The sequence below is a fragment of the Hypomesus transpacificus genome, chromosome 13 (assembly GCF_021917145.1).
Source record: "Hypomesus transpacificus isolate Combined female chromosome 13, fHypTra1, whole genome shotgun sequence".
Classification (NCBI taxonomy): domain Eukaryota; kingdom Metazoa; phylum Chordata; class Actinopteri; order Osmeriformes; family Osmeridae; genus Hypomesus; species Hypomesus transpacificus.
The window spans coordinates 6,724,389-6,734,540 of NC_061072.1; the positions used below are offsets into that span (position 1 = coordinate 6,724,389).

The 10,152-nt window shown below is 51.3% G+C and overlaps 1 protein-coding gene across 3 annotated transcripts; it reads left to right on the top strand.

The window, feature by feature from the left end:
* The first annotated feature begins 596 nt into the window (after positions 1–596).
* tdrkh (tudor and KH domain containing) lies at positions 597–9,905 on the top strand. 3 transcript variants are annotated; one of them, XM_047032727.1, is made up of 15 exons: positions 597–763; positions 1,664–1,799; positions 3,385–3,530; positions 3,883–3,974; positions 4,219–4,420; positions 4,621–4,760; positions 4,871–5,180; positions 5,461–5,627; positions 5,918–6,099; positions 6,238–6,302; positions 6,415–6,566; positions 6,787–6,897; positions 7,074–7,128; positions 9,038–9,109; positions 9,204–9,905. In XM_047032727.1, the coding sequence occupies exons 2-14, from the start codon at positions 1,735–1,737 to the stop codon at positions 9,091–9,093; spliced, it is 1,743 nt and encodes a 580-aa protein (XP_046888683.1). In that variant the 5' UTR covers positions 597–763; positions 1,664–1,734; the 3' UTR covers positions 9,094–9,109; positions 9,204–9,905. The 3 variants fall into 3 exon arrangements, with proteins under 3 accessions (XP_046888683.1, XP_046888682.1, XP_046888684.1); XM_047032726.1 differs by having other exon boundaries at positions 9,038–9,089; XM_047032728.1 differs by lacking the exon at positions 1,664–1,799 and having other exon boundaries at positions 599–763; positions 9,038–9,089.
* Positions 9,906–10,152: the final 247 nt, after the last annotated feature.

Below are 10,152 nucleotides of genomic sequence, written 5' to 3' on the forward strand. Positions count from 1 at the left end.
TATTATTTTAATAAATTGTTTTAAAGTATGCATGAATAAGACCCAATGGATGCTCATGTCATGTTAAATTAAGTAATTATGTAAATTAAGTTCCATAATGGTTAATTTATGTTGACTACGCAATGTGAATCTAATGGAGCAAGCATGGACTGCAGGAGATTCCTCACTGCACTGATAAACAGTTATATTCAGGCTTGCCCCCTTCTCCACACCCGCTAACAGGGGTGGAGTCAGGCCTCCTCATCATACCCATGTTCATGTAAATGCTTTGAGTCGAGCCCTGTGTCGAAATTGATTAACTTTAAGGAGAAAATAACTATTTTGTGGTTGTTCACAATAAGATTTATAAATGTTGTATATTTTGTATTTTTTTAAAAGGTCTATGTATAATTATTTCACGTTATTGCGATTTATTTGTGATTCTCATAATAAATATTCTCTCTAAAAAAAAGAAAAGCATTTTATGTGTATTTATTTATTTATCAAATGGCTCATCTTAAATGTTCCACACAGAATCCGGGTGGCTGTCTTCATAACTCCGCCCCGCCCACTCATGTTACCCTGGCTCCAATAGCAAGCATACCCAGGGAAGACCTACGTTTAAATATTTTGGACACTGCCAGAGCCTGTGACACAGCCTTATCTCACCGCCTCGGCGTATCCTGGTTAACTAAAATGTGCGCGTGCGTCCACGCAGGTGCGGAGAGAACTTAGTAGGCTACTGGGTTGCAGAGAGCGGACGAAGGAGAGGACAGGTTTATTTGTAAGTGTCATGGATATTTCCAGAACTAAATATTTGTTGTCGCGCAAATTACATTTGACCTTGACGTTGATTAACACGTGCAGTTTAAAGGTAATGCCTACTGCATGTGTACACGCTCAGCTTCTTTCTAACGAAGGGCAACATTCAGATAGCTAAATGTATCGATCTCGCTAGCTAGCTGGCAAAGACAGTATACATCGGTGATTGTCGACAGTAAACTGCGGGCTGATGGCATCAATATACCTGAAGTATTGAGGCTGAATGCTCAGCGCTTTTTTTAACGTGGCATCTAACGGTATCCTGCATGCTAGTTCAGGTCGGAAAAGCTGTGTCGTGAGCAAGCTTTTCCGTGCTACTACTAGCTAGGCTAACTTGATCTTTGCGGTGCCCTGCTAGTATGCCCTTTCCCTGGCTGGTCCTACTGTCAGAATGCAGGACATCATGCAACTTGAAACCTGCGTTCTGAAAGACACATATTGATGTAGAAGGCACCGTTTAAAATAAAAATACAAACTCGGTAGCGATTCAAAGTCACATTGCATTGCAGGGAAGTACAGTGCGACAGCCGCGGGCAACTACACAGACAACAGACATATCTGGATCAGTATAGGCCGAACTGGGTGACATATAGACTAATTTAGAAGTGAAACTAGCGGGTAGCGACTGACAAGCAAACGTACTATGGTATACATTGAGCGCTTAGGTTATGTCAGTTCCGCAATTTAATCACTTAAGGTTTTAAATCCTGTGCTTTGATTAGTCTGTTTTATACATGTGGGTCACGCACAATTCTATCTTTGATGGGACGTCTTGAAAGTAGACTTAATGGTAACTTCGCTGGCTTGTTTTGTGGACTTCTTTTTCACCTGTTGTCTGTCTTGAATGACTCGCCTTCGGCAGTTGAAAGACCGTAAAGTGAGGCCAAATTCTAGGAGGAGGGCGGTGTGTCCGTTCCGTTTTTCCGCACCAGGATGGAAGTGGGCATCTCTAAATCCCAAGTGTTTCTCAACTGCAGTCCCAGCTCCCTCCTTTCCCAGTGAGAAACAGGTCTGCATGTTGTGTACCCCTCATCTCGGCAAGCTGGCTCGACCCACCCTGGGCGACGTCTCCGCCACGGTCGTTGGTTAACCTCCAGTACTGTACACTAATCTTACGACAGCATTCATAGAGTTCCCAAAAGGAAAACATTGCGTAGTATTTTCATCGTTCGAGACCTCAGTGGAGGAACTGGAGATGATCCAACGGCCGTGGAGGTTGTTGTGTGTTGCTTCTGCATAGCGTACCCAATCTGGGATGCGGCGAAGAACTTTTACACGTGTGACATAGATACACACACAGTGTGTATGTGTGTGCATACTACCACCTTGGCTACTTTGGAGTGTGTGTTTCTACGTGTGTGTACAACATGGCACATTAGCTGATTTGGAGTGTGTGTGCGCGTGTAAACTTACTTAACGGCACTGGGTACGTGTGTGTGTAGAGTGTGCAGTGGTCTACTCTAGCCTACATCAGCCAGGATCTGATGGCAGGTGAGGATCTTTTGAAAGAGAATTTGTTTGGTTTGAGTTGAGTTAAAGTCATTCAAATTCCCTTTGTGTGATCAGCTAGGACTGTCCTGTGTGCTCATGTAATCACTGCATGGCTTATTGCTGTCATTCCCAGCAACAGCTCTTTGGTACATCTGTGAGATTGTATGAACTGAAGTAGCATTAAACAAGCAATTTAACTCTCAAGTTGACTGGAAAGAACTCAATATATTATAGTTCATGTAGACTCTGCACCTGTAAATATCCTCTTGAATTTAATGGACATAGGCTACTGAAAGCATGTTGAGTGTAGGATTCGATCACAAGGCACTGAGACTGTCAGTTCTGCTTGTCTAAGGAGCTGTGCAGCAATGATACCCTCTGCTGGTCAGAATCACAGAAAGTTACATTTGCCAACCATGTTAACCAGGGGTGCTCCAATCAGGATGTTTGGGACCGATCACCGATCGCTTGAAGCAGTATCGGCCGACACCAAGTACCAATCACTTATTAAGGGGTCTATTTGAATCCTTCTATTTATCATGTAGCATTATCTATTTAACGATTCCTAACAACAATGTATATTAAAGGGGTTATAGAATTCAAAGCCGCGTCATAGTTGAATAACGACAGTTCGTGGGTAAAATCTAAGAACTTGTATTGACTATGAAAAGTGTCAGCATTCACTGTACAGCCTGGAACACTGCAATTACAACCGTGGTCCATTTTCAATATAATTGAAAAACTTCCAAACTTTCTTCTTTGTAATTCCCGTGGAAGTACACAGAGCAGCCCGCAGCTAAACTAGTGTCTGAGATCTGCGCCAGCCTGAGATTGGGCCGTGACAAAGGTACAGACCAGAGCCAAAAAAGGTGGAGCCACCTTTGTGACGTCGCAAAGGTGGCTTTTTGGAAACAGCAATATGTATAGGAAAGAGGCGTCAACGGACTTTGAGGTTCACTGTATGTCCATTTTACCCACCGAACTGTCGTTCGACTATGACAGGGTCGACTCGGTTTTGCCGTCAACGACCCCTTTAATGTTAACTTGGGTCCAGCTCCAGACAATGATCTCCACCTGTACCTGCGTGGCTAGGTGGAGTGTCCCCCTGGCCAGTGTGATGGAGGCGGGGTCTAAAGGCACCCTCAGCCCAGGCAAGATGGCGGCGCTGGCGGCAGGGCTGTCGGTGGGCGCAGCCACGCTGGGATACATCGTCTACCGCTCCATCAGCAGCAACACTCGTGAGTCCTTCCTCTCTCTCTCCATCTTTCCTTTCTTTCCCTCTCCTGCTGCCAACCCCACCCCTCTCTCCCTCTTTTCTCTCTGCCTCCCTGGCACGCCCTCTTCTCCTTCCTTCCTGGTTCTTTCCCCTCCTTTTCTGCTTCTCCCCCATCCTCTCTACCTTCCCACCTCCTCTCTCTATCCTTCCGCCCTCCTCCATCCTTTCTTCCCCCTGCCATAATTCCTTCTTTTCATCTCACCCGCTTCCCTTTCTCCTTCCTCCCTAAACCCAACGTGTGTGTGTGTGTGTGTGTGTGTGTGTGTGTGTGTGTGTGTGTGTGTGTGTGTGTGTGTGTGTGTGTGTGTGTGTAGCTGAGCTGACGGACCCTGAGAGCTCCAGGATGACCGTACCGTTGGAGGTGTACCGGAACATCTCCAGATACCAGGCTGGCTTCCTGGAGCTGGTGAGTGCTTTCGTAACACACACACAGGTACCACATGTGCGCGCACACACACACACAGATACCAGCCCCACAGGTACTACACGCACACACACACACACAGGGCCCTGGCAACCCACAGGTCCAATCAGGTGTTCCTGTCAGGTACTAAAGCTGCATTGTAGTTGGATCACTTATCATTTCCTGGACCCATCCTGACTCGTTCTGTCTCTCATCCTCCCGCCCCCCCCCCCCCCCCCCCTCCCAGGTGAGCCAGCAGTCGGGGGCCCAGGTGAGGGTGCAGTCGGAGGGGGGGGACCCCAGCTCCCAGCACGCCGTGTGTCTGCAGCTCCGGGGCTCTGCAGAGCAGGTGCTGCGGGCCAGGTGTGCTGTGGACAAGCTAGCCAGTGACTGTGAGCCCACCTGCCACGCCATCGAGGTCCCCTACTCCGCCTTCGGGCGCATCATAGGTGAGTGGGAGGGGGGGTGGAGGGAGAGGGGGTGGGGGGAGAGGGGGCCTGGTAGTAGAGGTTAGAGAGAAGGAGATGGTTTCAGTTACTTACCACTTATCCATTGCACTTACATGTGAGATAGAGCGAGAGAGGGAGTGTGTGTACGTGTGTGAGCGAGACACTTAAAGGTTGCGTTAACATTTTTGTGCCGTTTTTAGGTCGAGGCGGCGAGACACTGAAGTTCATCACCAGGACAACGGGCGCCAAAGTGAACTGTCCTCGGGAGAGGGGTCGGAGCCTGGAGGAGAAAGGCAAAGTGTCCATCGCAGGGACCCGCCTGGAGGTCAGGCAGGCCAAGGTGAGGGCCGGAGGCCACGCCCACATCCTCAAAGCCTCGTGGGAAGTGTACTTCCATGCATCCCTTCAGCTCTCACCACTAAAGCTGAGCCGTGTCGATGTTTTTTACAGGAAATGATCCTGGAGAAGGTTCTGGAGGACCAAACAGTGAGGATGAGAATCTCCCAGGCTTCCTCCCGTCGCCAGAAGAGACGACCCCATGACCCGGAGGTCACCGAGGCCGAGCCCTCTCCCGAGCCAACCAATGAGGGTCCTTGCCCTGCCCAGGGGGAAGGGCTTGTCCTGGCCAATGGTCCGGCAGGAGGGCCGGTGGGGGCAGGGCATACGGAGTGTAAAACCTTGAACGGTGACGCAAGACAGGAGGAGGAGGAGGAAGATATCGTCTCGCCTGATTCCCTCTCTGACGTGTCCAAGTTTGAAAGTAAGACCCCAGACTCAATCAGGCTGCTTAGAGAGTGTGGGTAGACTCTTGTTAGGCTGGTCTGTGCCCATATCCTTTTCCTGTCCTCTGACCTTTTAGGACATGTTTCAGGGCTTTCCTGTTAGTTTTTCTTGTTTATTTACTGTCTGTTTCCATTTATTTTTTTATTTCCCCATTTCCTGTATAATTTACGGTCTCGTTTTCTATTTCCTACCTCATGTATTTCCTGTCTCACTTCCTGCCTCATTTCCCTTTACTTCCTGTCCCGCTTCCTGTGCAGTCCCCAGCCCTGACCTGAGCTTCCAGCCGGACGAGCACCTGGAGGTATACGTGTCAGCCAGTGAGAACCCCCACCACTTCTGGATCCAGATTCTTGGAGTGCGCTCCCTGCAGCTCGACAAGCTCACCCAGGAGATGAGCCGTTTCTACAGCAACGAGACGCTGCCCGTGAGTCCGGTCACCGCGGAAACCGCCGCTGCTGGTTGTGTGTGCTGTCCTGTCTGTTTGTCCATCCGTCTATTGGTCAATCCAGGCTCAATATAGAGATAACTGGTAATAGTGAATGCCATGCATGTGTGGATGGGTGGATGGAGGCATGGTGGGAAGAAGGATTACATGTTAGAAGTGAATAAGGAAGGATGGATGTGTCATGGCTAGCTGGGTACAGATCAGATTGTCTTCCTGGAGCCTAATTCTCTCTCCTCCCTCTCTCTCTCCTCCGTCCCTCCCCCCTCCAGGAGCAGCGTGTGGAGGCCCTGGTGGTGGGGGACATCGTGGCGGCTCCGTACCGGGACCACGGCACCTGGAACCGGGCGCGGGTGCTGGGCGTGCTGGGCGGCCCGTCCGGCCTGGTGGACCTCTACTACGTGGACTACGGAGACAACGGGGAGCTGCCCCGCGACAGCCTCCGCAGCATGAGGTCAGAGGTCAACGGGGTGTCTTGCTGAGGGGGAGGGCGAGGGGTTTTAAGGTGTTCCAGGGGGTTAAGACCAGGAGGATGTATCAGCCAGGGTTGTGGCTGGGGTCATGACTGGCGTGTGCTTCTCTGCTGTCTTAGGAGCGACTTCCTCAGTCTACCATTCCAAGCCATCGAGTGTAGCTTAGCAGATGTCAGTCCAGCAGGTAAAGTGTGTGTGTGTGTGTGTGAACAAGAGTGTGTATGAGAGCACACGACGAGTCGTTAGCCATCACAGATTGAGCCCCTGGAGACGCAGTGTGTAACCCTGTTGTGCAGGCGAGGTGTGGAGCGAGGCAGCCATGGATGACTTCGACCGGCTCACCTACTGCGCCGAGTGGAGACCCCTGCTGGCCAAACTGTGCAGCTACTCCCACTCTGAGGTCTCCTCCTGGCCCAGTGTCAAGCTCTACGACAAAAGCCAGGGCAAGGTGTGTGTGTGGGGGGGGTGGGTTGTTGATGTCAAGTCAGATGATTTACGTAGCATTTGTAGTTTGTTTCTTTGATTTAAACCTCTTACATTTAAATGTGTGTGTGTAATTATTGTCTGTGCTCTATCGCTCTCTCTTCCTCCCTCATTTCTCTCACTCCTTCCTTTTTCTCTCCCCATCTCCCTCCCATTTTGTCTCTCGCTCGCGCTCTCTCTCTCAGGCTGGGGACCTAGGGGAGGAGCTAATTGCGCTGGGTCACGCTGTGCTTTGCCAGGATATGGGGAACGGGCACGGTGACCGTGACGACGCTGGCTCTCTACAGAGGATGCTGGTGAGGGCGAGGGGGGGAGGGGCCAGGGGCATCTCTTTAGTCTCCGGTCATGTCTCAAGTTGATGAGATCTGAGCATGGTTTCATCTTTTGTTAGGTTTTACCTTCATTAGCTGGAGGGGGGGGGGGGGGGATTCAAACTGATGTGGTGATCTTAACTCTCTCTCCCTGTTACCAGGACGACGTTACAGGAGCAACATCTGAGCTCAGCCTGTCCTGTATCAGCCTATCAGGTGAGATTGGTTCGTTTTGCTCATCTGTTGCTACGTCTAAAATTGCACACAGGGCAGAAATCAAACTGCTTCTTCCTAACAAGCAACACTGAGCTCTGAGATGGTGTCAACACCTCAGGTTGATGTTTTCCCCCTCTTATCTGTATTGCGTCTGACAAGTAACCTTTGTATTTGTTATGGCCTTCCTGATGACATACCAAGTCTCCTGATATCTTTGCCCCCGTTCCTGCGTAACAAATCTTTATGGGGGGGGGTGGGGGAGGGTGGCTTACGCTGTATCAAGCTACACCCAACCAGGGTGGAGAGAGGGTGTTTGGGCTGCAGACTCCATCGTCGTTCTCGTCCCAGCGCTCCCCGGAGGTGCAGCGGGCCGACGTGGACGACAGCCCCTCCCCAGGCCCCGGCCCCGGCCTCTTCCACTCCACCCCGGACCCCCATGCCCTGCTGGACCTGGACTCCTCCATCGGGGAGACTCCCGGGCCCCAGCCTCTGTCCCCGGACCAGAGGGCCCCCGACCTGCGCTGCCACACGTTTAACCAGAGCCCCAGCCTGTACGCGGAGCCGGTTCTCAGCCTCACCTACACGCTGCCTGTCTCCCTCTTACTCTCTCCCTCCACTCTCTCTCTCTCTGCTTCTTCCCTCTCTCCCTCTGCCTCCTCTCTCTCTCCCTCTGCCTCCTCTCTCTCTCCCTCTGCCTCCTCTGTCTCCTCTCTCTCTCCCTCTGCCTCTTCTCTCTCTCCCTCTGCCTCCTCTCTCTCTCCCTCTGCCTCCTCTCTCTCTCCCTCTGCCTCCCCTCTCTCTCCCTCTACCTCCTCTCTCTCTCCCTCTGCCTCCTCTCTCTCTCCCTCTGCCTCCCCTCTCTCTCCCTCTACCTCCTCTCTCTCTCCCTCTGCCTCCCCTCTCTCTCCCTCTGCCTCCTCTCTCTCTCCCTCTGCCTCCTCTCTCTCTCCCTCTGCCTCCTCTCTCTCTCCCTCTGCCTCCTCTCTCTCTCCCTCTGCCTCTTCTCTCTCTCCCTCCGCCTCATCCGCCTTCTCCCCCTCGGCCTCCACTTCCTCGTCCGGTCCAAAGAAGGCAAACTCGTCGATGGCGTCCATTACGCTCAGCGACGACGTCTTCCTGGAGCGTGCCAGTTCTGAGCACAACTCTTCCCCCTCCTATTGGTCCTCAGGGGCGGGGCTTGTGGACCAGAGGGGCAGTGGAGGGCGGAGCTCCACCAGTGAAGGAGTCATCAGGGTTGGCTCTCCTTTCTCCTCCTCTCCCAGCCAGGAGATCTGTGTTCTGGAGAAGGGAGGAGCTGGCGTGGGGGGTGGAGGTGGGGGTGTGGAGGTACTGGGTAGAGGCGGCAGCCGCGGTGGAGGCGGCAGCCGCGGTGGAGGCAGCCGCTGTGGAGGCAGCACGAGCGGCAGTGATGTCATATACATCGGGACTACAGAGCTGCCAGAGGGAGAATTCAGGGAGAGGAGGGATGAGAGCGGGAAGAAGGGGAGGAGGGCACAGCCACCCAGACAGGAAGCTGACCCGGGAGACCAGACTTCCAGGAAGTCCCGGGGGGGGAGAGGAGATGGAGAGGTGATGGACGTCGCCCCGAGTCGAGCCCTGACGGAGGTAAACGAGCGCTTCAGCAGGGGCCGCGGCCACGCGTCACACCCAGGGGCTTGGCACTCTGCACGACTCGCCTCGACAGGACGCTGGGTCTTTCTGTCTTTCTCCGGCTGACAGGCACTTCTCCTCACGAACCAAGGGTGGCACCGAAATCTTGAAGTCCACTTCACGTCTCTGTGTGGTGGGGGAAAGTCACCCAGGGAACATCTTGAATCCCCCCCCCCCCTGCTTTTCTAATCTCTAGGGTGTGTGTGTGTGTGTGTCTCATGTCCATCGTCGCTCATTCCTGTCTCTCCGTGTGTTCCAGAAGTCGCGTCGATCTCAGGAAGTGTCGACGACGTCATAGAGGACGAGATGACGTGAGACCAAAGACGTCAAGGCGAGCCTTCACGGGGTCAATACACACGATGAGATCACGGAGCGCTGGACCACACTGAACTCTGTTGTGTTTCTGTCTTCTCTCTCGCTTCCAGAATACTGAACTGACCGTCCACTCTGCTACAAACTCTGGAGAAGCAGACCCCCCCACCCCCTTTAAGACCCCCCCCCTCCCCTCCCGACTCCAAACCGACCACCCCCACCAAAGCCCTTCATCAGGAAGCCTTACTACTTGACTGTGTGTTCAGCAGATCATTCTTCCAGACAATTTTCGTTGTACTGTTGTTATCGTCTCCTGTCCCTGAAAAGGGTCGGATTCAAACCTCTGTTCCTCAAACCGTTTATGCTGTTCTGTTGCCGCTCAATGCTTTGTTTGCCTTTATTACGTGTATACCTTCATACGTTGAAACTATGTTGAAGTGCTTAGGAGAGGTACTACAAACCGAATTCCAGTATTATTGATTGATTGTTCAAAGCACTGTGATGTGTGCCATTAGACATTGAAAGGCCACCTTGGCAAGTGTCGCTTTGGTTTTTATGTTCGTTTTTCTATTTTTGAGTAAATTAAAATTTAAGGTCCCATGTGCTTTAGATGCTGCTTAAGTTGTAAGAAGTTATGAGGGTGAATGTTGTGTTATGTAAGAGGAAATGAATGGTATCAACAAAAACAGAAATTATATTCGCTGAACTGCATAAATATATTTACAGATATAAGTGGTGCAATTGTCAAGCACTGCATGTATACAGACATATCATTGCAATGTACATTTACAAATAAAGCTATAATGTTACGTTTATTTTGAATTATTCCATTTTATTTTGCCATAACCCATTGCATTTTGCCCAACTTTTCTGTGAAATTGAAACGGTCATTTATCTAACTTGGGAATGTGCTGAGATTGAAACTTCAACAGAGACTGGATTTCATAATTGATCGCGAAGTATTCACTGAACGAGGGGGAGTAATTCATGATTATGGGATGCCCACTGTTTTGTTTTCTCCATCTGTCGGTGATGACCGTTCATGACCGGCCAATCACATTA

Bases quoted from the DNA above. Each gene is read 5' to 3' on its own strand.
- tdrkh (XM_047032726.1), top strand. From the start codon at position 1,735: ATGGAAGTGGGCATCTCTAAATCCCAAGTGTTTCTCAACTGCAGTCCC. The intron at 5,181-5,460 runs GTAAGACCCCAG...CTTCCTGTGCAG, and splicing joins TGACGTGTCCAAGTTTGAAA to TCCCCAGCCCTGACCTGAGC. The intron at 5,628-5,917 runs GTGAGTCCGGTC...TCCCCCCTCCAG, and splicing joins ACAGCAACGAGACGCTGCCC to GAGCAGCGTGTGGAGGCCCT.